The sequence below is a fragment of the Somniosus microcephalus genome, chromosome 9 (assembly GCF_052327205.1).
Source record: "Somniosus microcephalus isolate GS21.2 chromosome 9, FLI_Smic_1.0, whole genome shotgun sequence".
Classification (NCBI taxonomy): Eukaryota; Metazoa; Chordata; class Chondrichthyes; order Squaliformes; family Somniosidae; genus Somniosus; species Somniosus microcephalus.
Window position 1 is genome coordinate 200,090,796 of NC_140995.1, and position 25,187 is coordinate 200,115,982.

General features: G+C 47.4%; 2 protein-coding genes across 5 annotated transcripts in view; one reads left to right on the forward strand and one right to left on the reverse strand.

Annotated features, from left to right (window-relative positions):
- The window catches only part of rtn4ip1 (reticulon 4 interacting protein 1), a 76,710-nt gene extending 54,628 nt beyond the window's left edge, over positions 1-22,082 (reverse strand). The window contains exons 1-3 of one of the 4 annotated variants that reach the window (XM_085997743.1): positions 22,012-22,082; positions 7,289-7,440; positions 2,484-2,552 (exon numbers count right to left, since the gene is read on the reverse strand). In XM_085997743.1, the coding sequence (XP_085853869.1) occupies positions 2,484-2,552; positions 7,289-7,414 (195 nt within the window). In that variant the 5' untranslated portion in view covers positions 7,415-7,440; positions 22,012-22,082. Of the gene's footprint in view, positions 1-2,483; positions 2,553-7,288; positions 7,441-21,464 lie in introns of all 4 variants that reach the window. The other 3 variants (XM_085997742.1, XM_085997740.1, XM_085997739.1) reach the window with 3 other exon arrangements.
- qrsl1 (glutaminyl-tRNA amidotransferase subunit QRSL1) overlaps positions 22,071-25,187 on the forward strand; it is a 52,205-nt gene continuing 49,088 nt past the window's right edge. Inside the window, 1 exon segment of the mRNA XM_085997738.1 lies at positions 22,071-22,256. Within this exon segment, the coding sequence (XP_085853864.1) occupies positions 22,233-22,256 (24 nt within the window). The 5' untranslated portion in view covers positions 22,071-22,232.

Consider the following 25,187-nt stretch of genomic DNA (forward strand, 5'->3'; position numbering starts at 1 on the left):
TGTTCCCATGCGCCTGCTGCCCTTGTCCTTCTAGGTGGAAGAGGTTGTGGGTTTGGGAGGTGCTGTCGAAGAAGCCTTGGCGAGTTGCTGCAGTGCATCTTGTAGATGGTACACACTGCAGCCATGGTACGCCGGTGGTGGAGGGAGTGAATGTTTAGGGTGGTGGATGGGGTGCCAATCAAGCAGGCTGCATTGTCCTGGATGGTGTTGAGCTTCTTGAGTGTTGTTGCAGCTGCACTCATCCAGGGAAGTGGCGACTATTCCATCACACTCCTTACTCGTGCCTTGTAGATGGTGGAAAGGCTTTGGGGAGTCAGGAGGTGAGTCACTCGCCACAAAATACCCAGCCTCTGACCTGCTCTTGTTGCCACAGTATTTATGTGGCTGGTCCAGTTAAGTTTCTGGTCAATGGTGACCCCCCAGGATGTTGATGGTGGGGATTCGGCGATGGTAATGCCATTGAATGTCAAGGGGAGGTGGTTAGACTCTCACTTGTTGGAGATAGTCATTGCCTAGCACTTCTGTGGCGCGAATGTTACCTGCCACTTATCAGCCCAAACCTGAACGTCGTCAGGTTTTGTTGCATGCGGGCATGGACTGCTTCATTATCTGAGGAGTTGTGAATGGCACTGAACACTGTGCAGTCATCAGCGAACATCCCCATTTCTGAACTTATGTTGGAGGGAAGGTCATTGATGAAGCAGCTGAAGATGCTTGGGCCTAGGACACTGCCTTGAGGAACTCCTGCAGCGATGTCCTGGGGCTGTGATGATTGACCTTCAATCACCACAACCATCTTCCTTTGTGCTAGGTATGGCTCCAGCCAGTGGAGCGTTTTCCCCGATTCCCATTGACTTCAGTTTTACTAGGGCTTGATGCCACACTCGGTCAAATGCTGCCTTGATGTCAAGGGCAGTCACTCTCACCTCACCTCTGGAATTCAGCTCCTTTGTCCATGTTTGGACCAAGGTTGTAATGAGGTCGGGAGCCGAGTGGTCTTGGCGGAACCCAAACTGGGCATCAGTGAGCAGGTTATTGGTGAGAAAGTGCCGCTTGATAACACGGTCGATGACACCTTCCATTACTTTGCTGATGATTGAGAGTAGACTGATGAGGTGGTAATTGACCGGATTAGATTTGTCCTGCTTTTTGTGGACAGGACATACCTAGGGCAGTTTTCCACATTGTCAGATAGATACCAGTGCTGTAGCTGTACTGGAACAGTTTGGCTGGAGGCATGGCTAGTTCTGGAGCACAAGTCTTCAGCACGATAGCCGGGATGTTGTCGGGGCCCATAGCCTTTGCCGTATCAGCCATTAATTGATATCACGTGGAGTGAATCGAATTGGTTGAAGACTGGCTTCGGTGATGGTGTGGACCTCAGGAGTAGGCTGATATGGATCATCCACTCGGCACTTCTGGTTGAAGATGGTTGCAAGCGCTTCAGCCTTGTCTTTTGCACTCGCGTGCTGGGCTCCACCATCATTGAGGATGGGGATATTCATGGAGCCTCCTCCTCCCGTTAGTTGTTTTATGGTCCACCACCATTCACAACTGGATGTGTCAGAACTGCAGAGCTTTGATCTGATCCGTTGATTGTGGGATCGCTTAGCCCTGTCTATAGCATGCTGCTCTCCTATTCGCCTGCAGAACATAGGAACAGGAGCAGGCCATTCAGCCCCTCGAGCCTGTTCAATTAGATCATGGCTGATCTGAAGGAGGAGGGCAATGGGCCAAAAAAAGACAGATGACAGCTTAGCCTCCACGTCAGACTTTCTCCAGTAGAGACCAGGAGTTCAGTATACAGGGAGTCATCAATTTCCCTCCATGGTCAACCCAACTTTGGTATATTCTGCCATCACTTCTGTCACAATCATCAACAGTTCTAGTCTTTCCAATGTGGAAACAGTTACAGCAAAATGCTATTTCTGACTAAATATAACAATTGTATAAATGATAAAGCAATGCAGCTCACACTTACACATTTAGTATAATGCAACAGAAGACTTGGAAGTGCGGTTTGTTAATTGGGTGGTAGATTTACAATATAGTTTCCATCACGTACATTGTCTTGCACTACTGCATCATAACAGATGCGCTTATAAAAAGGAACAATGAATAAAAATTATATCCCCATAGAGGATATCTTATTAATTATATTGTTAGAATGATAAAAATTCTTGACTGGGAAACACTAATCTGAATCCTAGTCTGAAATGTCTCTCTCCCATGAGTTTAGAACTAAACAACTGGACTAATTAAAAGTCACAGATACAGATATCAGGGTCGTTCTCCTGTTTGCATTCTGCCTCTCCTACTTTGCGTCCAGGAGACATCAAGATTGCATAATTGCTGCATGAAAAATGAAAACATTCAGATGGGGAGCATGCTTTATTGTCCATTCTATGCAACAAAACCAGGAGGAGAGGACAAGAAGTAACGTATTAATGGTGAGAAATCCCGTACTCTCTCTCTCACCGTACCTCATTTGCACTTGCCACGACAAATTCTGCCAACGTTCCCGGTTTCCAGGGTGGCACCGCTGCCCAGACCTGCAAAGAAAATAAAACAGAAATGTTTTGAAAGTTCAATTGACAGAGTATAGGATTTCGTACAAGTTATCAACAACAACTTGCATTTATATAGCGCCTTTAACACAGTGAAACATTCCAAGGCGCTTCACAGGAGCGTAAATCAGACAAAAATTGATACCGAGCCACATAAGGAGATATTGGAACATTAGAAATTATAAATAGAAATGGAATTTGTATAGCGCCTTTCATGACCTCAGGATGTCCCAAAGTGCTTTACAACCAACGAAGCACTCCTGAGGTGCAGTCACTGTTGTAATGTAGGAAACATGGCAGCCAACATGTGCACAGCAAGCTCCCACAAACAGCAATGTGATAATGACCAGATAATCTGTTCAGTGATGTTGGTTGGGGGAATAAACATTGGCCAGGAGAATGGGAAGAACTCCCCAACTCTTCATCGAATAGTACAGTGGGATCTTTTACGACCACCTGAGAGAGCAGATGGGACCTCGGTTTAACATGGATTTACAAAAGGTAAATCGTGCTTGACTAATCTACTGGAATTTTTTTGAGGATGTAACTGGTAAAATAGATAAGGGAGAACCAGTGGATGTGGTGTATTTGGACTTTCAAAAGGCTTTCGATAAGGTCCCGCATAAGAGATTAGCATGTAAAGTTAAGGCACATGGGATTGGGGGCAAGGTATTGACTTGGGTAGAGAACTAGTTGGCAGACAGGAAGCAAAGAGTTGGAATAAACGGCTCTTTTTCCGAGTGGCAGGAAGTGACTAGTGGGGTAGCGCAGGGATCGGTCCTTGGACCCCAGCTATTCACAATATATATTAATGATCTGGATGAGGGAACTAGATGTAATATCTCCAAGTTTGCAGACGACACAAAGCTGGGTGGGCGTGTGTGCTGTGAGGAGGATGCCGAGAAACTCCAGTATGATTTGGACAGGTTGGGTGACTGGGCAGAAGCATGGCAGATGCAATATAACGTGGATAAATGCGAGGTTATCCACTTTGGTGTCAAAAACAAGAAGGCAGATTATTATCTGAATGGCAATAGATTGGGAGAAGGGGAAGTGCATCGAGACCTGGGCGTCCTTGTGCACCAGTCGCTGAAGGTAAGCATGCAGGTGCAGCAGGCGGTTAAGGCGGCAAATGGTATGTTGGCCTTCGTAGCGAGAGGGTTTGAGTACAGGAACAAGGATGTCTTGCTGCAGTTGTACAGGGCCTTGGTGAGACCACATCTTGAATATTGTGTGCAGTTTTGGTCGCCTTATCTGAGGAAGGATGTTCTTGCCATGGAAGGAGTGCAGCGAAGATTCACCAGGCTGATACCTAGGATGGCAGGAATGACGTATGAGGAGAGATTGGGTCGATTGGGCTTGTACTCGCTGGAGTTTAGAAGAATGAGAGGGGATCTCATTGAAACTTGTAAAATTCTAACAGGATTGGACAGACTAGATGCAGGAAGGATGTTCCCGATGGTCGGGGAGTCCAGAACCAGGGGTCACAGTCTAAGGATAAGGGGTGAGCCATTTAAGACAGAGATGAGGAGGAATTTCTTCACCAGAGAGTGGTGAACCTGTGGAATTCTCTTCCACAGAAGGCAGTAGAGGCCAATTCATTAAATATATTCAAGAAGGAGTTGGATATATTTCTTAAGGCTAAAGGGATCAAGGGATATGGGGAGAAGGCAGGGACAGGGTACTGAATTTGGATGATCAGCCATGATCGCATTGAATGGCGGAGCAGGCTCGAGGGGCCGAATGGCCTACTCCTGCTCCTATCTTCTATGTTTCTATGGTCTCATCTGAAAGACGGCACCACTGACAGTGCAGCACTCCCTCAGTACTGCACTGGAGTGTTAGCCTAGATCTTGTGCCCAAGTCCCGGGAGCAGGATATGAATCCACAACCTTCGCAGAATGCTACCAGACACGGCTGGCATCTATTAGAAATGAACACGGCAATCCCATCATCTATTTTCTCCCCTTCTCTTCCCCTCCACAAAGGCATAAATGCGTGCTGAGAAAGAGCTCCACAGGTACAAGCTGCCCTCTAGAGGGGTCTAGACAGAGTAGATAGGGAGAAACTGTTCCCATTGGCAGAAGGGTTGAGAACCAGGGAACACAGATTTAAGGTGATTGACAGAAGAACCAAAGACGACATGAGGAAAAACATTTTTACGTAGCGAGTGGTTAGGATCTGGAATGCACTGCCTGAAAGGGTGGTGGAGGCAGATTCAATTGTGGCTTTCAAAAGGGAATTGGATAAGTACCTGAAGGAAATTTTTTTACAGGGCTACAGGGAAAGGGCAGTGGGAGTGGGACTTACTGGAGTGCTCTTGCAGAGAGCTGGCACGGGCTCGACGGGCCGAATGGCCTCCTTCTGTGCTGTAACCATTCTATGATTCTGGTATCGTCCCCAAGTTGGTGGGTGCATAACTTTTTAAAAAAAATAAAGTTTACAGGGCTCTTTAAATATTTGACAATTACTTCAAAAAGAATTACTCACTTGTTATACACAGATTCCCATTCTGTATGGTGGACATTCTAATGGAAATTAGCCCCCTGTAAACATGGACTGCTACCTTAGACCACTCCTATCCTGACTGCCTAACAAAAAAAAAACCTGTTCTCCAAACAGCTCATTAGGACAATGCATAATATGGAAGACAGGAAGGTCTCAGGTCTTATCCTCGGGCTATACTGGGTTTATTACCTCGAGGTTCAAGTTCTCTGATGCTCTCCTCACCAGTCTCCGTGCATCAACCTTACACAAGCTTCAATCATCTAAAAACACTGCTGTCAGTGTGCTCTCCCACATTCCTGTTCTTCCCCAAGGTCTACTGGCTCACCCTGCCCCAATGAATCGACATCAAAACACTCATCCTAGTTTTTAAAAATCCCTTTGTGGTCTTATCCCACCCTATCTTCTCCTGCCTTCCTGGCCCACATCCAACCTCTGCTGCTCTTAACACTGGGTTTCTTTCCGACCTTCAAGCATTGAGAAATACCCAATACCTAGTGAAGAACAAATCATCTCAATGTTTAATTATGTATCAGCGTTCTACAGGATGCAATAATGAGCCACACATTTTATTACCATTTTCATTACCATGACATTATAGGATAACATGCTATGTGGTGGTGCCCTCATGAACATCACTCAAACAGAGAGTTGCCCACACAAAATAAAGCAATCTTTATTAATGTGAACACCAGTCACATTAAGTTTAGTTGTGCCCGACTGACTGCCACCCTTCACCCTGCAGGTTCAGCTCTGTAATTGGAACAAAGGGGTGGAGGGAACAACCAGAGATCAGCAGTCAGTCAGTGGCTTCAGTAGACAAACTACCAATTCCTCCAATTGCATTTGATAAAAAAATGGCCCAGATATTCCGATCACAGCGCGCACCCACCCGTAGAGACATCGGAAATGCCGGTTTCAGGCATGCACTGAAAACCAGCATTTCCGATCTGTCAAGAATGCTCTTGACAGATCCTCCAGCTGCACTGGAGAAGGGCCTCTGCTTTTTGGAGACCCTCCGCCCACAGAAAACCCTTACAATTCTTACGCCTGGTAAAAGCAGGCAGAAGGCCTGCTTTTACCAGGATAAGAGTTGAAAAAAGTAAAAAAAAAACATTTTCACTGATTTATCATTTAAAAATACTTTTAAAAAAGGTAAGTTTATTTTTAGCCCCGTAAAAAACTTTAATTATTTTTTTAAAAATTTAATTTTTGTTTAAAATACTTAATTTATTGTAATTTCAAGTCATTTTAAAAATGTGATGTATTTTTAAAATTTATTTAAAGTTTTACTATGTTTTTGGGGTGATATCCATTCATATATTTGTCAGGTCTTCCTGTCAAGTGTATGAAGGGAGATTCCCTTCTGTGATTGGCTCCCCATGGCCCACGTGATCCCAGGGATGCTGCGAACTACATGCGCCTCTGGGATACGTGGGCCCTGCGCACTTGGCGTTTCGAGGGGCCCAGGAGCCCTCAGGTAAGGGCGTAGATTTTTCCAGATTGCAGGCCTCTGCCCGCGGGAGGCCTGCGATCGGAAAATACAGGCCATTGTTCATAAGAAAAGATACCAGAAACAAAAAACTTTTGCCCACAGGCAGGCTTCCTTGCGCTCTTGCCTCGGAGTCAGAAGGTCGTGGGTTCAAGTCGCATTGCAGAGACTTGAGCACAGGCTGACACTTCAGTGCAATACTGAAGGAGTGCTGCTCTGTCTGAGGTGCCGTCTTTCAGATGAAATGTTAAATTGAGGCCTCGTCTCAGATAGCCATGAAAGATTCTGTAGCAATATTCAAAAATGAAGATTCTGTAGCAATATTCAAAAATGAGTGGGGATGGTGGGGGGTTCTTGCTGGTGTCCTGGCCAATATTTATTTTAAAACCAACATCACTAAAGCAGATTATCCGGTCATTATCACATTACTGTTTATGGCACCTTGCTGTGCGCAAATTGTCTGCCGTGTTTCCTACATTATAAGAATGATGACTACACTTCAAATGTACTCCATTGGCTGTAAAGCACTTTGGGATGTCCGGAGGTCACGAAAGGCGCTATGCAAATGCAAGTTCCTTCTTTCTTATCTCCTACTGATGGATGGGGAATTAAAAAAATTACTGTGGCAGCTGTGGGCACTGGAGCCAAACATTAGCACACATCTGCCAGTTATTGTGGTCGGAGGCGACCTCACACACATACAGCAACACAATCCGGAGATTACCTCATCTCCAGGTTTGAAATGAGACACATTCAGTCCGGTTTCCATGATGACACCAGAGACATCCCGGCCCAGAATAAGAGGAAATTCACTCCCAGCAGCTTTTATATTCAACGGGTCACGTTTCATTTTGAGTGCAGCAGCGCCGTAACCATCTTTAAGAGACAATAAAAATCCCGACAATTGGGAACAGAAAATCAGTAACACCGTAAATGACCACAGATTAAGGTTTTCTTGAACGGAAAAAAAATGCTGAACTTCAAACAATAATCAACAACAACTTGTATTTATATAGTGCCTTTAACGTAGTAAAACGTCCCAAGGCGCTGCACAGGAGTATTTTCAGACAAAAAATTTGACACCGAGCCACATAAGAAATTAGGGCAGATGACCAAAAGCTTGGTCAGAGGTAGGTTTTAAGGAGGAAAGAGAGATTTAGGCAGGGAATTCCAGAGCTTAGGGCCTAGGCAATAGAAGGCACGGCCGCCGATAGTTGAGTGATTCTAATCAGGGATGCTCAAGAGGCCAGAATTAGAGGAGCGCAGATATCTCGGGGGGGGGGGGGGGGGAGGGGTTGTGGGGCTGTAGGAGATTACAGAGATAGGGAGGGGCGAGGCCATGGAGGGATTTGAAAACAAGGATGAGAATTTTGAAATCGAGGCTTTGCTTAACCGGGAGCCAATGTAGGTCAGCGAGCACAGGGGTGATGGGTGAACGGGACTTGGTGCGAGTTAGGACACGGGCAGTCAAGTTTTGGATGACCTCAAGTTTACGTAGGGTGGAATGTGGGAGGCCAGCCAGGAGTGTGTTGGAATAGTCAAGTCTAGAGGTAACAAAGGCATGGATGAGGGTTTCAGCAGCAGATGAGCTGAGGCAAGGGCGGAGATGGGTGATGTTACGGAGGTGGAAATAGGCGGTCTTAGTTATGACACGGATATGTGGTCGGAAGCTCATTTCAGGGTCAAATATGACACCAAGGTTGCGAACAGTCCGGTTCAGCCTCAGACAGGTGTTAGGGAGAGGGATGAAGTCAGTGGCTGGGGAACCGAGTTTGTGGCAGGCCCGAAGACAATAGCTTTGGTCTTCCCAATATTCAACTACAACCAGGCCCTTGCGCGACAAATTAGTTATTGGTCTAACATGCTGCACCACATTGGCAGGACATCATTTGTTACAAATGTCAAGTCAATTTACAGGAAAACAACTTTTCTTTTTACTTCAAAGATGCAATTTGAATTCGGGACCATCCGGTGACACTATTGATGCAGCATCATGGAACAAGCTGTGAGCCCAAGATCCTACATGTGACAAATTGCCATTTGGGAGGGAGGGAAGAGAGATGACCCACTGAAGTTGGTCTCCAGTACACACAGGGGATGGCATTGATCCCAGTTCCTACTGTCGAACAATCTGGAGATGTTACACTTTTGCAAGTAAGTCTTCTGTTTTCTCCCCACATTCTAAGATTATGATATTCCTTTGATCCAATTCAGAAGGATGAGAAGTTGAGTGAACCCTCCCAGGCTTTCTACCCCGAGGCCAGCACGCAGCTGACCTGGCCATCTGGGTCTCGACCTTGGAGGCACCAAGTCTAACTTATTTGCAGGGCTATTCTGGGAGGAGTACTGTCTCCAGGACTCAACTGCTAACAGCAGTTTCAGAGCAGTGTTGGCATAGGCCTTGGGAGCAGGTCACCTGCCCACCTTAAGAAGACAGCAAAGGGAGAAAAGAGGAAGCCTTGCCTCAACTCACTCCCACTCCAGATAAAAAAAAACACAAGTTAAGTCACAGCACCCTCATTTACTCATAAGGCGACTGTACAGCAGTGCTTTCCCCCGACGACTTCATTGTTGCTGACCTGTCATACAAGACAGTGTGGACAGAGTCAGGGAGAAGACGACAAAATGGCGTAGAGGAAACAATTAATGAAAAACATTTTCTTTTCAAATCTTGACCACAGTATACAGCACATAATGTCCTGTATTAGTGTCCCAACTGCATGACAAAAGCTACCCAATGTATTTTCCAATCATAATTGTACAGCATCACAAACACTCAGAAGTACTAAACCAGCATTATAGCTGTTTAGTAGATACAAACTGTAACACAGTCTCAGTGTTTATGAGGCCATCTGAATCCTCCCAGTTACAGTTGGACTTCTTCCAATCTGGGACTCCTTATAGCACATGGCCCAGAGCTCTCCGCATGCCTCAGCAGTAAATTTCTCATCTCGGAGCTATACCAACTAGGAAAGTCCCAGGTCCAATCCCCTGTGTGTCGAGTTAGTTGACTGCTGGACCAGTTCGGGGGGATGGCACAACAATTGTTTGCAATGCCCTTCAATTAGGGAAGGGAAATAGCAGCACTTTCAGACTGCCAGTCATCTCAACTGATGAATTGTAAATGCAGTGTGAAGAATGAGACCAGAAACTGCAGCAGCACATAAATTGAAGAGGAATCATCGTCATGAAAAACAATGACAATTTTTTATTAATTTACAAATACACATCGGAATAACATCAAATTACATTGAAACACACTACAGTTTATTTTGCGCATAATACCGTCATCATTGTGAAATTGATACATGGCCCTTCTCACTCCCTTTAAAAAAAAATTGCCAAACATTTTACATAGAAACATAGAAGATAGGAGCAGGAGTAGGCCATTCGGCCCTTCGAGCCTGCTCCGCCATTCAATGAGATCATGGCTGATCATCCAAATTCAGTACCCTGTCCCTGCCTTCTCCCCATATCCCTTGATCCCTTTAGCCTTAAGAAATATATCCAACTCCTTCTTGAATATATTTAATGAACTGGCCTCCACCGCCCTCTGTGGCAGAGAATTCCACAGGTTCACCACTCTCTGGGTGAAGAAATTCTTCCTCATTTCAGTCCTAAATGGCTTACCCCTTATCCTTAGACTATGACCCCTGGTTCTGGACTCCCCGGCCATCGGAAACAGCCTTCCTGCATCTAGTCTGTCCAGGCCTGACAGAATTTTATAGGTTTCGATGAGATCCCCTCTCAATCTTCTAAACTCCAATAAGTATAAGCCCAAACGACACAATCTCTCCTCATACGTCATTCCTGCCATCCCAGGTATCAGCCTGTTGAATCTTCGCTGCACTCCTTCCATGGCAAAACGTCCTTCCTCATTTACCTTCAGCGACTGGTGCACAAGAACACCCAGGTCTCTTTGCACTTCCCCTTCTCCCAATCTATTGCCATTCAAATAATAATCTGCCTTCCTGTTTTTGCCACCAAAGTGGATAACCTCACATTTATCCACATTATAGTGCATTTGCCATGTTTCTGCCCAATCACCCAGCCTGTCCAAATCCTACTGGAGTTTCACGACATCCTCCTCACAGCATACCCAACCACCCAGCTTTGTGTCGTCTGCAAATTTGGAGATATTACATCCAATTCCCTCGTCCAGATCATTAATGGATATTGCGAAGAGCTGGGGTCCTAGGACCGATCCTTGCGGTACCCCACTAGTCACTGCCTGCCACTCGGAAAATGACCCGTTTATTCCAACTCTCTGCTTTCTATCCGCCAACCAGTTCTCTATCCAAGTCAAACCTTGCCCCCAATCCCATGCGCCTTAATTTTGCACGCTAATCTCTTATCCGGGGCCTTATCGAAAGTGTCAAGTCCGTGAATGATTGAGACACGGACCAGCAGGAGTGAAAACAAACAAATCTTTACTGGTGGAAGTCAGTAGTGAAACTAAACAACAGAGGCCCTCTAGCACCTTTTATACAGGGGTGGTCACTGCCGGTACTGCAGTCTGAGACCAGTTATTCCCTTAAAAGGTACATACACAACAATTCCTCCCCTTTTAGATAAACAGTACATAACATTCATTTAACAACTAAATGATAACGAATTACAATCACAATTACTGTTACTAGATACATTGGTTAAGTTTAAGCAATTATAAGTTCAGTCTTTGAGGAGGCTTCCCGATTCTGTCTGGATAACGCCTCTTTGGGGTATCAGGTTCCTCTGGCAAGGTTGAATCGAGATCAATGTCGTTGTTTGGTTCATCTGCTTCCAATATCACCGATTCTGCGGTAGCTGCAATTGGTATGTCGATTTCATTACCAGGTGTATCAGATCGTGGTGTGGAGTTGACGTTTTCCAGTGACTCTAGAATCTGGTCAGCATGGCGTCTTACAATGCTCTCCCCAACGTCCACGGTATACATGAGAGGTCCTTGTCGTGTACAAATCGTTCCTGGCTGCCATTTCTCAGTGCGGTAGTCCCGGGCCAAAACTGGTTGACCTATCTTAAAACTCCTGGTCGGCCTTTCATTCATATTCTGAAACTGCCTGTTCTCCACATCTCTTCGGACGTTTGGCTTAACCAAATCCAAGCGGCATCGTAGTCTTCGATTGAAGAACATCATGGCTGGAGTTTGGTTGTGTGGTAAACCACTGTTATCGTTCACAACCGTTCACTATTGTTACACTGTTGTTATCACTGTTTACACTGTTGCTATCACTACACAAGGTTACCTCTTGCCACGCACGCTGTTATACCTAGGCATACCTCAGCTGACTCCGCCCATGGCTCCGCCTGCTTGCCCAGGTATAAAGGTGACTGATTGGCTAGTATTCTTCCTTGTTGGAACCGATCACCCACGAGGGTGGGCTCTGTTATTTAGCCAATAAAAACCTATAGTTACTATCTTAACTCATCGCTTTTCATGGAATGAATTGATAGGTATATCAATTTTATTGGCTAAATTTTGAAATGAATGGACTGGAGCAGCCAAACGGCCAGCTACAACAGCTCCAGCAGCCGACTTGGCTGCGAGCCCGCCGACCGCCGTACCTGGATCTAAATCCACAGGCAGCGAATTCAGCCCTCGACTTCGATCACTGACTGAGCTGCTTTGAATCCTACCTGGTAGCCTCCGGCGTGCCATCGGAAGCCGACAAACTAAGAGTTCTGACCGCCCAGGTGAGCCCTAAAGTATTTGCACTCATCCGGGACCTTGCTACATACGAGGAGGCCCTCGACCTGCTAAAAGAGCAGTACCGGAGCCCAGTAAATTCAATGTATGCCAGACATCTCCCAAGATCCCGCTCGCAACAGCCAGGAGAGTCTGTAGATGAATTTTTACGGGCGCTACAAACACTCGGCAGGGACTGTGACTTTAAAGCTGTATCGGCTGCACAACATGCTGAAGGAAATATCCGTGATGCCTTCGTGAAAGGCCTTCGGTCCGACTACTGACGGCAAAGACTGCTCGAATCAAAGGACCTCGGCTTGAAAGCAGCTGCAGCCCTTGCTCGCTCCCTGGAAGTGGCCCATCGGGACCTCGAGGCGTACTCCGGGTACAGTGCTGCGCGACCCTGGGACTCGGGCCCGACTTCGGCCGCAATACCCCTCGCACCGCCGCCCCGGGACCTACTACGGCGTCGGTGTCCCGGAATCGATCGGGACCGCCACCCTCGGGACCTGCTGCGGCAGCGGAGCCCCGCGATCGGGCCGCCAGCTGCTATTTCTGTGGCCAGGCGAGACATCAAAGGGCGCGCTGCCCTGCAAGGAACGCGACCTGCTCCGGAGGCGAAAAAAAAGGCCACTTCGCAAACGCCTGCAGGGGGAAAGCCACAGACGCCAGCAGTGCCTCATGTGAGTCGTGGGGGCGGCCATCTTCTCCGCCATTTTGTCCAACTTCGACCTCGTGGGGATCCGCGTCATGTGCGCCACCATTTTGTTCGCCGCACTCGGCCGCCACTTTGTCTCCAGACCCAACCACCGCCTCACCTGCCGACTACAGCAGCTCACTCAGCCATACACTGGCCTCCGTCATGCTTGACCAAGCTCTCCCGCATCATCTGTCCAGGTCCATGATGGACATCGAAGTAAACGGCCACGCCACGACCTGCCTGTTCGACAGCGGGAGCACGGAGAGTTTTATTCACCCAGACACGGTGCGCTGCTACTCTCTCACTGTCTGGCCAACACGCCATCGGATCTTGATGGCGTCGAAGTCCCATTCAACAGACGTCAGCGGCTACTGTGTGATGACCCTGTCGGTTAGGGGCACGGAATATAAAAACTTTAAACTTCTCGTCCTGCCCCAGCTCTGCGCTGCCGTCCTACTAGGGCTGGATTTCCAATGCCACCTTCAAAGTGTCACTTTGGCATACGGTGGATCCCTCCCCCCACTCAGTCTACAACCAGCAGTTTTTAAACCGCCCGCCGCGTACCACCTGCGGCCTCTCCACCCTCAAAGTCCCGCCCCCCTCCTTGTTCGCTAACCTCACCCGTGACTGTAAACCCGTCGCTACCAAGAGCGGACGGTACAGCGCCGGGGACAGAGCTTTTATTAGCTCTGAGGTGCAGCGATTCCTGAAGGAGGGCATCATCGAGGGGAGCACCAGCCCCTGGCGTGCCCAGGTCGTAGTCGTTAAGACCGGCAATAAACACCGCCTGGTCATCGACTACAGCCAGACCATAAACCGGTACACCCAGCTGGACGCATACCCCCTTCCCCGCATATCTGATATGGTCAACCAGATTGCACAGTACCGGGTATTCTCCACCATCGACCTTAAGTCGGCCTATCACCAACTCCCTATCCGCCCTGAGGACCGCCAGTATACCGCCTTCGAGGCGAATGGCCGCCTCTACCACTTCCTTAGGGTTCCCTTCGGCATCACCAACGGCGTTTTAGTCTTCCAAAGGGAGATGGACCGGATGGTTGACCAGAACGCGCTGCAGGCCACGTTTCCTTATCTAGATAACGTCACCATCTGCGGCCACGACCAGCAGGACCATGATGTTAATCTGGAGAAATTCCTCCGTACGGCCCAATGGCTGAATCTCACTTACAATAAGGAGAAATGTATGTTTAACACCTCGCGCCTTGCCATCCTCGGCTGCGTAGTAGAGAACGGAGTCATCGGCCCCGACCCCGAAAGAATGCGCCCCCTCATGGAGCTTCCCCTTCCCCACTGTCAAAAGGCACTGAAGAGAACCCTGGGGCTCTTCGCTTACTATGCCCAATGGGTGCCCAATTATGCGGACAAAGCCAGACCCCTCATGAAGTCCACCTCCTTCCCCCTGACAGCAGAAGCATGCGCAGCCTTCTCCCTCATAAAAGGAGACATTGCGAAGGCCACAATGCACGCAGTGGATAAGTCCATCCCTTTCCAAGTGGAGAGCGATGCATCCGACTTCGCCCTAGCTGCAACCCTTAACCAGGCGGGGAGACCTGTGGCCTTCTTCTCAAGGACCCTCCAGGGCCCTGAGATCCGACACACTTCTGTCGAGAAGGAGGCCCAGGCGATTGTGGAAGCGGTACGACGCTGGAGGCATTACCTGGCAGGCAAACGATTTACCCTCCTCACCAACCAGCGTTCGGTTGCTTTTATGTTTAATAACAAGCGGAGGGGCAAAATCAAGAACGACAAGATCTTGAGGTGGAGAATTGAGCTCTCCACCTACGATTACGATATCTTGTACCGGCCTGGTAAACTCAACGAGCCCCCAGATGCTCTATCACGAGGTACATGCGCCAACGCGCAAGTTGATAGACTGCGGACCCTCCACAACGACCTCTGCCACCCCGGGGTCACTAGACTTTACCACTTCATTAAGGCCCGCAACCTGCCCTACTCCATCGAGGAGGTCAGGACCATGACCAGGAACTGCCAAGCCTGTGCCGAATGCAAACCGCATTTCTATAGGCCGGACAGAGCAAGCCTGATCAAGGCCACCCGCCCCTTCGAGCGCTTGAGCATCGATTTTAAGGGGCCCCTCCCGTCCTCTGACCGTAATGTGTACTTCCTCAACATTATTGACGAGCACTCCCGTTTCCCCTTTGCCATCCCCTGCCCAGACATGACCAGTACCACGGTCATCAAATGCCTGAACGACCTCTTCGCCTTGTTCGGGTTCCCGAACTATATACATAGCGACCGGGGCTCATCCTTCATGAGCGGGGAACTTCGCCAGTTCCTGCTCGCGAGAGGTATTGCTGCGAGCAGGACCACCAGCTACAACCCCCGGGGGAACGGCCAGGGGGAAAGAGAGAACGCGACAGTTTGGAAGGCCGTCCTCTTAGCCCTAAAGACTAAGGGCCTCCCAACCTCTCGCTGGCAGGAAGTCCTCCCGGCAGTGCTCCATTCCATCCGGTCACTGCTTTGTACTGCCATTAACGCCACCCCTCATGAGCAAGTGTTTGCTTTCCCCAGGAAGTCGACTACGGGAACCTCGCTACCAACATGGCTGACTTCTCCGGGGCCCGTCCTGCTGCAGAAGCACGTGAGGACCCATAAAATGGACCCCCTGGTCGAGAGGGTGAACCTCCTGCACGCCAACCCCCTGTATGCCTATGTGGCATACCCAGACGGGCGGGAGGACACAGTCTCCTTGCGAGACCTCGCACCCTCGGGCACCCCTGAGATACCACCGTTATCCCCCACCACTCCCCCAAATCCAGCTCCTGTAGGCGGCATGCCGGAACCCCAGGAGCCTTCGTCGACCACGCAGACACCAGCACTAACATCGGATACTGCACCACCGCCGCCGCGCCGATCAGAAAGGCTTACGAGGCCTGACATACACGAACTGGTAGTACACTTCACCCCGCCGGACTCAATTTTAAACAAGGGGTGAATGTGGTAAACCACTGTTATCGTTCACAACCGTTCACTATTGTTATCACTGTTTACACTGTTGCTATCACTACACAAGGTTACCTCTTGCCACGCACGCTGTTATACCTAGGCATACCTCAGCTGACTCCACCCATGGCCCCGCCTGCTTGCCCAGGTATAAAGGTGACTGATTGGCTAGTATTCTTCCTTGTTGGAACCGATCACCCACGAGGGTGGGCTCTGTTATTTAGCCAATAAAAACCCTATAGTTACTATCTTAACTCGTCGCTTTTCATGGAATGAATTGATAGGTATATCAGGTTGGTAACCGCATGGGTCACATTCCGGTAGGCAAACAAGAAGTTGTCCACCTTGTGTTGTAGGGGTATATCTTCATTACACATTGCCTTGATAGCCTTCTTGAATGTTTGGACAAACCTCTCGGCCAATCCATTAGTGGCTGGATGATATGGGGCAGATGTGTAATGCTTAACTCTTCAGACACAAACTGTGGTCCATTGTCAGAGCAAATCTGTTCAGGCAGCCCATTCCTGGCGAATATGGTTCGCAAAACTGTGATAGTTTTTTCCGTGCTGGTTGAGGACATTTTTATTACCTCTGGCCACTTTGAATGTGCATCCACCGCAATTAAAAACATCGAGTCCATGAAGGGACCAGCAAAATCAATGTGCACCCGTTGCCATGGAGATGAGGGCCACTCCCATGGATGCAGAGGAGATTGTGGTGGGGCGTTTTGGACCTTCTGGCATCCTGCACAGCTCTTGGTCATCTCTTCGATTTCTCTATCGATTCCCGGCCACCACACAAACGCTCTGGCTAAGTTCTTCATTTTTACCCCACCCAGATGACCCTCATGAAGCTCATTGAGCACTCTATCCTTCAATTTGGGTGGAATTACTACTCTGGATCCACACATCAAGGTTCCTCTGCACACTGACAGCTGTTCTCTTCTCGGCGAGAATGCTGGCAGCAGTGGTTCGCCATGTGCTGGCCATCCCTTCACCGTTAAATCATAGACCCGTGATAGTGTCGGGTCATTCCGTGTTTCCTTTTCTATGTTTGCATTCGTCACAGGGAGACATTCGACTATGGTCGAGTGGAATAACTCCATTGGATCCACTGCAAGGTCTTCTTCTTCCACCATCGGCAACGGTAGGCGTGACAATCCATCAGCATTTCCATGCTGTTTAGTTCCTTTGTACTCGATGTCATATTGGTGTGCCCCTAGGAAAAGGGACCATCTCTGCAGCCGTTGTGCCGTCATTATCGGTACGCCCTTCTGAGGGTTGAAAATGGAGACAAGAGGTTGATGATCGGTTAGTAGAGTAAATTTTTGACCGTGCAGATAGTGATTGAACTTCTTCACCCCCCACACTAGGCGGAGGGCCTCTCTGTCAATCTGGGCGTAGTTACGCTCGGCAGAAGTTAACGAGCGTGACGCAAAAGCTATCGGCCTCTCTAATCCATCAAGGAATTTATGTGACAGTACCGCCCCAATGCCGTAGGGAGACGCATCACACGCCAGCCTGATTGGCAGTGCTGGGTTGTAGTGAGCCAATACTTCCCTTGAAGTGATTAAGTCCTTACTCTTCTGAAAAGCACGCTTACAATCATCGTTCCATTTCCATGCCACCCCCGTTCGTAGCAGGGCGTTCAGTGGGTGCAGAATTGTCTACAAATTCGGCAAAAACCTATGCTAGTAATTCACCAACCCGAGGAATGACCTCAGTTACGACACATTTTCAGGCGCTGGGGCCTTAACAACCGCTTCAATTTTGTCAGGGGACTTATGTAACCCCTCTTCATCAATCACGTGGCCACAATACGATATCTGTTTCTTAAAACATTCGCACTTGGGGCGGTTGGCTCGCAGCCCATGTTCCCGTAGTCTAGTGAGCACCTGTTCTAGGTTGTTAAGGTGTTCACTGTCATCTTCACCTGTTACAAGGATGTCGTCCAAGTAACACTGAGTCCCCAGAATCCCTTGCAGGACTTGTTCCATCGCTCTTTGCCATATCGTCGGAGCCGATGCTACTCCGAATACCAATCGATGATACTGGTAAAGACCTTTGTGAGTGTTTATCGTGAGATACTTCCTAGAGGACTCTTCAACCTCCATCTGCAAATATGCTTGTGCTAGGTCAATTTTTGTAAAACGCTTCCCTCCAGACAGTGAGGCGAAGATGTCTTCTATCCTTGGAAGAGGATATTGTACTGTGTGAAGGACAGGGTTCACCATCACCTTGAAATCCCCACAGATGCGAATCTTCCTTGGCTCTCTGGACTTATTGCTTAACGTTTTCTTCATGACAGGAACGATGGGTGTCGCCCACTCGCTCCAGTCGACCCTAGACAACACGCCCGCCTTCTCCAGATTCTCCAGCACTGCCTCGACGGCTGGGCGAATTGCATATGGTACCGGTCTTGCTTTGAAAAACTTGGGAACTGCATTCTCTTCTATTTTTAACAAGGCGGTTACGCCTTTAAGTGTGCCCAGTTCTTGTTGAAATACCTCTTTGGCGTTAGCTAAGATTGTTGACAATCGTCCAGGAGTGACGTCTTCATCTTTTTTACCGTCCACCGTCATTGCATGAATGGAATGCCAATCTAAGTTTATCTTCCTGATCCATTCCCGTCCCAATAACGGTGGTCCACCATTTGGCAGTATGTAGAGATACAATTTCCGTATTTTCTTGCCATTGTATTCGACAGGCACCCTTATTTTTCCTCTGGGGTATACTTTTTGCCCCGTATACGTCGTCAAGACGATGGATGTCTCTCTCAAGGGTATGTGTGAAAATAGCCGCTCGTAGTCTCGTCGATTCATGACGGTTAGCGCTGATCCTGTATCCAATTCCATTTTAACTTGGGACCCTGCTATCGTGAGAGTGACCCAAATGGTTCGGTGATCCTCTTTTGCGATTAGATTGTGAAGTTTGAGACAGCTTAGTCTCCTGTTTCCAGATTCACTATCGCTCATCTGGTCTTCGGAACTACTGTCCGTCATCTTTTGTACTTTCTTGTACGGTTCCTTAGTAGCCTTTTTGTTGTCGCTGGACTTCTTCCCAGACCTGCAAACTCGTGCAATGTGTCCAATCTTCCCGCATTGTCTGCATATTTTGTCTTTGGACCAGCAGTCCTTCTGGTCACGGTTAGTTCTGCCGCAGCGATAACATTTTGCAAATCCCCGTGTCATTTCGTGGGTGCCGTATTCCTGTGGTTTTTGTTGAATTTCTGCCGCTCCCCTGGCTGCTGCTTCATACGATACTGCCACGCTGAAAGCCTTATCTAGCGTCAGCTCTTTTTCTGAGAGTAACTTCTTCTGTGTTCCTTCACTCAGGAGTCCACAGACAAATTTGTCCCGTAGGGTATCTGCCAGTCCTGCTCCGAACTGGCAGTGCTTTGATAGCTTGCGTAGTTCCGTAAGATACTCAGCATTGCTCTCATCTTTGTGCTGAGTTCTCCTGTGGAATTTAAATCTTTCTGCTATCAACAGCGGTGCAGGGTTTAAGTGTTCCTGTAGGACAGCAACAATTTCGTTAAAACTCTTCGCCTTCGGTTTGGCTGGAGTAATCAGGTCCCGCAATAGGCCGTACGTTCTAGCGCCCATTAAGTTTAGCAATATCGATGCCTTTTTCCCCTCCGCTATTTCGTTTGCCTCGAAATATACCTCGACTCTTTCCACATACGTGGTCCAGTCCTCTATTGTATTATCAAAAACAGTGATACAGCCAGTCTTCGGCATCTTGCAAATCTTAAATGGCGCCTCCCGCGCTTTGCCTTCTTCCCCAATTTAACAAAATGGCGCCTCCCGCACTTTGTCTTCTTCCCCGCTGTTGTTAGCGCTGCTTTCCACGGTTTCTTGCGCGTTAAATATTGATTCTTTTTCTTTTATTATTTTCCCGTCGTGGAGCGGACCCTCTGGGACACTTCCCTCCCTCTTCTTAGGTCCGAACGCTGCCCGGCTTCGAAGCACTGGCCGCGCCCTGTGTGCTCCACCCTCTCTCTCTCTCTCTCTTTGCTTCCCGACTCGCTGCCCGGCCCCGTTGAAAAGCCACCCGATCGAGCTTCAGCCCGCCGCAGTCCAGGAAGGATCAGAGCACTACCTGCCACCAGCCCGATTAGCTGGGAAACCACAGACCGAGGAACCCAACCTGGCTCTGGAAAGTCTCTCCTGCAAGTTTTCAAACCGATGATTGACGGTCGATGCCCGTTTCCCGAGTTTCTTTGGACTCTTTTTTTTTCCTTTCTTCTGGCTCCGGCCTTCAACAACGTCGTCTGAGGTGCTGCCGCGTTGCAGGTAAGTTCGTTTCTTATTCGTCGCCAGTGTTAAGTCCGTGAATGATTGAGACACGGACCAGCAGGAGTGAAAACAAACAAATCTTTACTGGTGGAAGTCAGTAGTGAAACTAAACAGAGGCTCTCTAGCACTTTTTATACAGGGGTGGTCACTGCCAGTACTGCAGTCTGAGACCAGTTATTCTCTTAAAAGGTACATACACAACAGAAAGCCTTCTGAAAGTCCAAATACACCACATCCACTGGTTCTCCCTTATCTATTTTACCAGTTACATCCTCAAAAAATTCCAGTAGATTAGTCAAGCACGATTTACCTTTTGTAAATCCATGTTGACTTTGTCCGATCCTGTCGCTGCTTTGCAAGTGCTCTGCTATTACATCTTTTATAATGGACTCTAGCATTTTCCCCACTACCGATGTCAGGCTTACCGGTCTATAATTCCCCGCTTTTTCTCTACCACCTTTTTTGAATAGTGGGGTAACATTAGCCACCCTCCAATCCATGGGTGCTGTTCCAGAGTCTATCGAGTTCTGGAAGATGACCAGCAATGCATCTACTATTTCTAGGGCCACTTCCTTAAGTACCCTAGGATGTAGATTATCAGGCCCTGGGGATTTATCGGCCTTCAATCCCATCAATTTTCCTAACACCATTTCCCTACAAATACTGATTTCTTTCAGTTCCACCCTTTCATCAGACTCTATGCTCCCCAGCATCTCTGGGAGGTTATTTGTGTCCTCCTTTGTGAAGACAGAACCAAAATATGTATTTAGTTGGTCTGCCATTTCTTTGTTCCCCATTATAAATTCCCCTGATTCTGACTGCAAGGGACCTACACTTGACTTCACCAATCTTTTTCTCTTCACATATCTATAAAAGCTTTTACAGTCAGTCTTTATGTTCCCAGCAAGTTTACTCTCATATTCTATTTTCCCCTTCTTAATTAATCCCTTTGTCCTCCTTTGTTGAATCCTAAACTGCTCCCAATCCTCAGGATTATTGCTTTTTCTGGCCAATTTATATGTCCTCTCCTTGGATCTTATGCTATCCTTAATTTCCCTTGTTAGCCATTTTCCATGAAGATAATGGTTTAAAAAATAAGACAGATCCATAACCAAACACTTCAACAACCTCTCTACACTCAATCCAAATTTACAGCTTGTAAGACAGAACACATACATTTCAAATGGTTAACCAGAAGTTTTCAGCTTCACGTAAAAAATATATAAACTTACTTCTCATGGAAATGTCAATAGGATTTAAGCTGGCAGCATGAACTTTTATCATAACTTCATTGGGGTAGTGTATAATTGGAAACAGATAATCTTTTGTAAAGCGCAGCATACTATTATTCCCATATCTATCTATCACCCAAGCTGGCATAACAATGTGCTTGCGTGAAGAGGTGGTAATCTTTCTACAAATGTCATTCTCAAAAACGTTTGCTCCAATTCTCACAGAATGTCCTAAAAGTCCACTACCAGCCTTTCTACTTGCTGCATACAACATGATGAGGAATATGACTAGCCTGTGAAACTGCAGCTATTACAAATCCCTCATTCAAAAGTGAGCACTTATATCACAATTATTAAGAAAGCCAAATACATGGTTATGCCTGAATTGTAATTCCGAGCAAGTCTTAGGAGCAAACTTTAAATTTAATACAGAACCCGGCAAACTCCAAGTGAAATGCATGAAATGCAATCTCCTGCATTCAGTTAAATATTAAAGCGCTTGCATGCCTTCCTGAAACTGTTCCTCTCTCTAAAACCTGATTCTTACGCAGCTGACATCTTCTCCCTAAACCTTTGCGACCTCCAGCGCGCGTCCAATCAGCACCGCTTTTTTGGATGACCGCTTCCAATCAGCAGGTTCGTTGTTGACGGATGGCTGGGAGAAACAAGATGGCGGCGCCCATGATCAGCGGTTGTTGAAGATCAAACTGTCCGTTTAAATATTTAAAAATATAACGGCACAAACAGCTCCGGGAAACAAGTGTAACAATGTGGGGCTGGACCATCCGAGAGGTAAGCGGGATTCACTGGATTTCAAATCATTTTTTGTGTGAGTTGGTTCATAAAAATTCCGGTGAAACAAACGGAGAACCCGCTCATCACCTGAGGGCCCGTCAGAGGCACCAGAGCCTGGCGGGCCTTGGCCTGAAGAGGTTAATCTCAGCTCAACTTTCACAGGGCCCCTCCCGCTCTCTGTAACCTCCTCCGGCCCCACAACCCTCACATCTCTGCGTTCCTCCAATTGTGGCCTCTTGAGCATGCCCGATTTTAAGTGGGGATTTTCGCTGATGATTGCACAGTGTTCAGCACCATTCACAACTCCTCAGATAATGAAGCAGCCCATGCCCGCATGCAGCAAGACCTGGACGACATTCAGGCTTGGGCTGGTAAGTGACAGGTAACATTTGTGCCACACAAGTGCCAGGCAAAGACTATCTCCAACAAGCTAGAGTCTAGCCACCACCCCTTGACATTCAGCGATACTACCATCGCCAAATCCCCCATCATCAACAGCCTGGGGCTTACCATTGACCAGAAACTTAACTGGAACAACCACATGAATAATGTGGCAACAAGAGCAGGTCAGAGGCTGCAGCAAGTGTCTCACCTCCTGACTCCCCAAAGCCTTTCCACCAGCTACAAGGTACAAGTCAGGAGTGTGATGGAATACTCTCCACTTGCCTGGATGAGTGCAGCTCCAACAACACTCAAGAAGCTCGACACCATCCAGGACAAAGCAGCCCGCTTGATTGGCACCCCACCCACCACCTTAAACATTCACAATGTCCACCACTGGCGCACTGTGGCTGCAGTATGTACCATCTACAAGATGCATTGCAGCAACTCGCCAAGGCTTCTTCAGCAGCACCTCCCAAGCCTGCGACCTCTATCGCCTAGAAGGACAAGGGCAGCAGGGGCATGGGAACACCACCACCTCTAAGTTATCCACACTATCTTGACTTGGAAATATATCACCGTTCCTTCATCGTCGCTGGGTCAAAATCCTGGAACTCCCTCTCTAACAGCACCTTCACCACGCAGACATTCAAGAAGGCAGCTCACCACCAGCTTCTCAAGGCCGATTAGGGATGAGCAATAAATGCTGGCCTTGCCAGTGATACTCACATTCCATGAATTAAAAAAAATTGCTCCACCATTGGTGGCCGTGCCTTCAGCTGCCTCGGTCCTAAGCTCTGGAATTTCCCCTCTCTACCTCTCTCTCCTCCTTTAAGACACTCCTTAAAACCTACCTCGTTGTCCAAGTTTTTGGTCACCTGTCCTAATATCTCTTTATGTGGCTCGGTGTCAAATCTTGTTTGATAATCGCTCCTGTGAAGTGCCTTGGGATGTTTTGCTATGTTAAAGGCGCTATATAAATACAAGTTGTTGTTGTTGAAGTGTGTTTAACTGTTAACCGATTAAATGAATGAAATAATTTCTCTGCTTCAATCCATTCCTTATATTTCCCAATGATTTCTAGCTGGGGATTTAAACACACTGGTGAGCCTCCCTAACTCACTATTAGCAGTTCAGTCATCTGTGATATCCGACCAGCATGGTGAGGTAAACTGATTAATATCTGGGTTCAGCGAATGTGTCTGGTAGGAGGTGGCAGCAGATCAGAAAAAGAACAAAAGCTGGCATATGTGAAACACCTTTATATAGTGTGAGAAGAACACAACAATTAGAGGTGCTTCACAGAAGGCACATGGAAAATAGATGCTGAGCCAGGAGGGTGAGACTAGGAGAGGTGACCAAACACTTGGTTGAAGCAATGGGTTTTAAAGGAGGAGAGAAGGAGAGGACATTCCAAAGAGTAGGACCAAGGCAGCTGAAGGCAGAGTCAATGATGGGGGTGAAAGGAGGCAGATGCAAAAGAGGTCAGAGTCAAACAAACAACTCCCGTCGTTCCCCTTTCTACAGGTGGGATACTTTAGTCAACAGGCAGACCCTTCAAAATGTGAAATAATATCACTGTAACTGGGTAGTTGAAAACAGGACATTTATTCATTCCATCAGATGTAAGGGATACAACAGTGTTTCTTTGGGCTAGATGGGTCAGAGCCATTGTGAGAATGTTGCTAAATATGTTGTGCAGAATACAGATGCTGGTGTCACAGATTGGTGGATTATAATAACGGGGATCATTTTAACTGGTACCAACTAATGTGTATCAGAGACTGCCATTCTAGTGTCGACAGCTAACTTGGTATCACCCTGCTAGGCAACGTTTGAATGGCGAGCAGCTGTTGGTATTGTGACACAGCAATGTTCAAATTGATGTAGTCGGGATGGAAGATAATCTCAAATTTGTAAAATTGGTTGTGACCCAGATTTAATTTTTTTAAGATTTGAAAGGCTTGCAGAATTCAACAGATTCTGCAGATAACTCAGACATGCTGAATTTCATAGAATATTTGAATTTTTTTTTAACTAGCTTTCCCCATCACTTATTCCACAACAAAGTATATAAATTCTAAAGGCTTGACTGATAAACTAGTGAATCTGGAACTGTCCAACCTTCTGAAAATTAGTCATATGGCAATAAAATTCTCTTGCAGCTTAGTCTAAATTTCATTTAGAATAGTTTAAAAAAAATCTTTCACCAATATTCTCCTTTCCTCCTCCTTGAAATGCATTGACTCCTTGCAAGGTACAGCTTCAAAGTCGTGGTAATTTCTGCTGCCAAATGGCCATTCTTCATGTGGAAGCCTACATAGAGAATGTCGATAGGCAATTCAACCGTGGGAGGATATCACAGCTAAGGCAGATTTTAAATCTGACATTTACACTTCTAGCAGAGGTTGTTTGATAATTGGGAGTTGAAACCCTCTCCTCCCTACTACAGAGGCACTGAGGTTAGTTGTAGCACCACTACCAGCTGAGATCAACTGGCTGTGTACAGACTGGGGGTGGAGGTCAAACCTGACCCTTTAAGGAGAG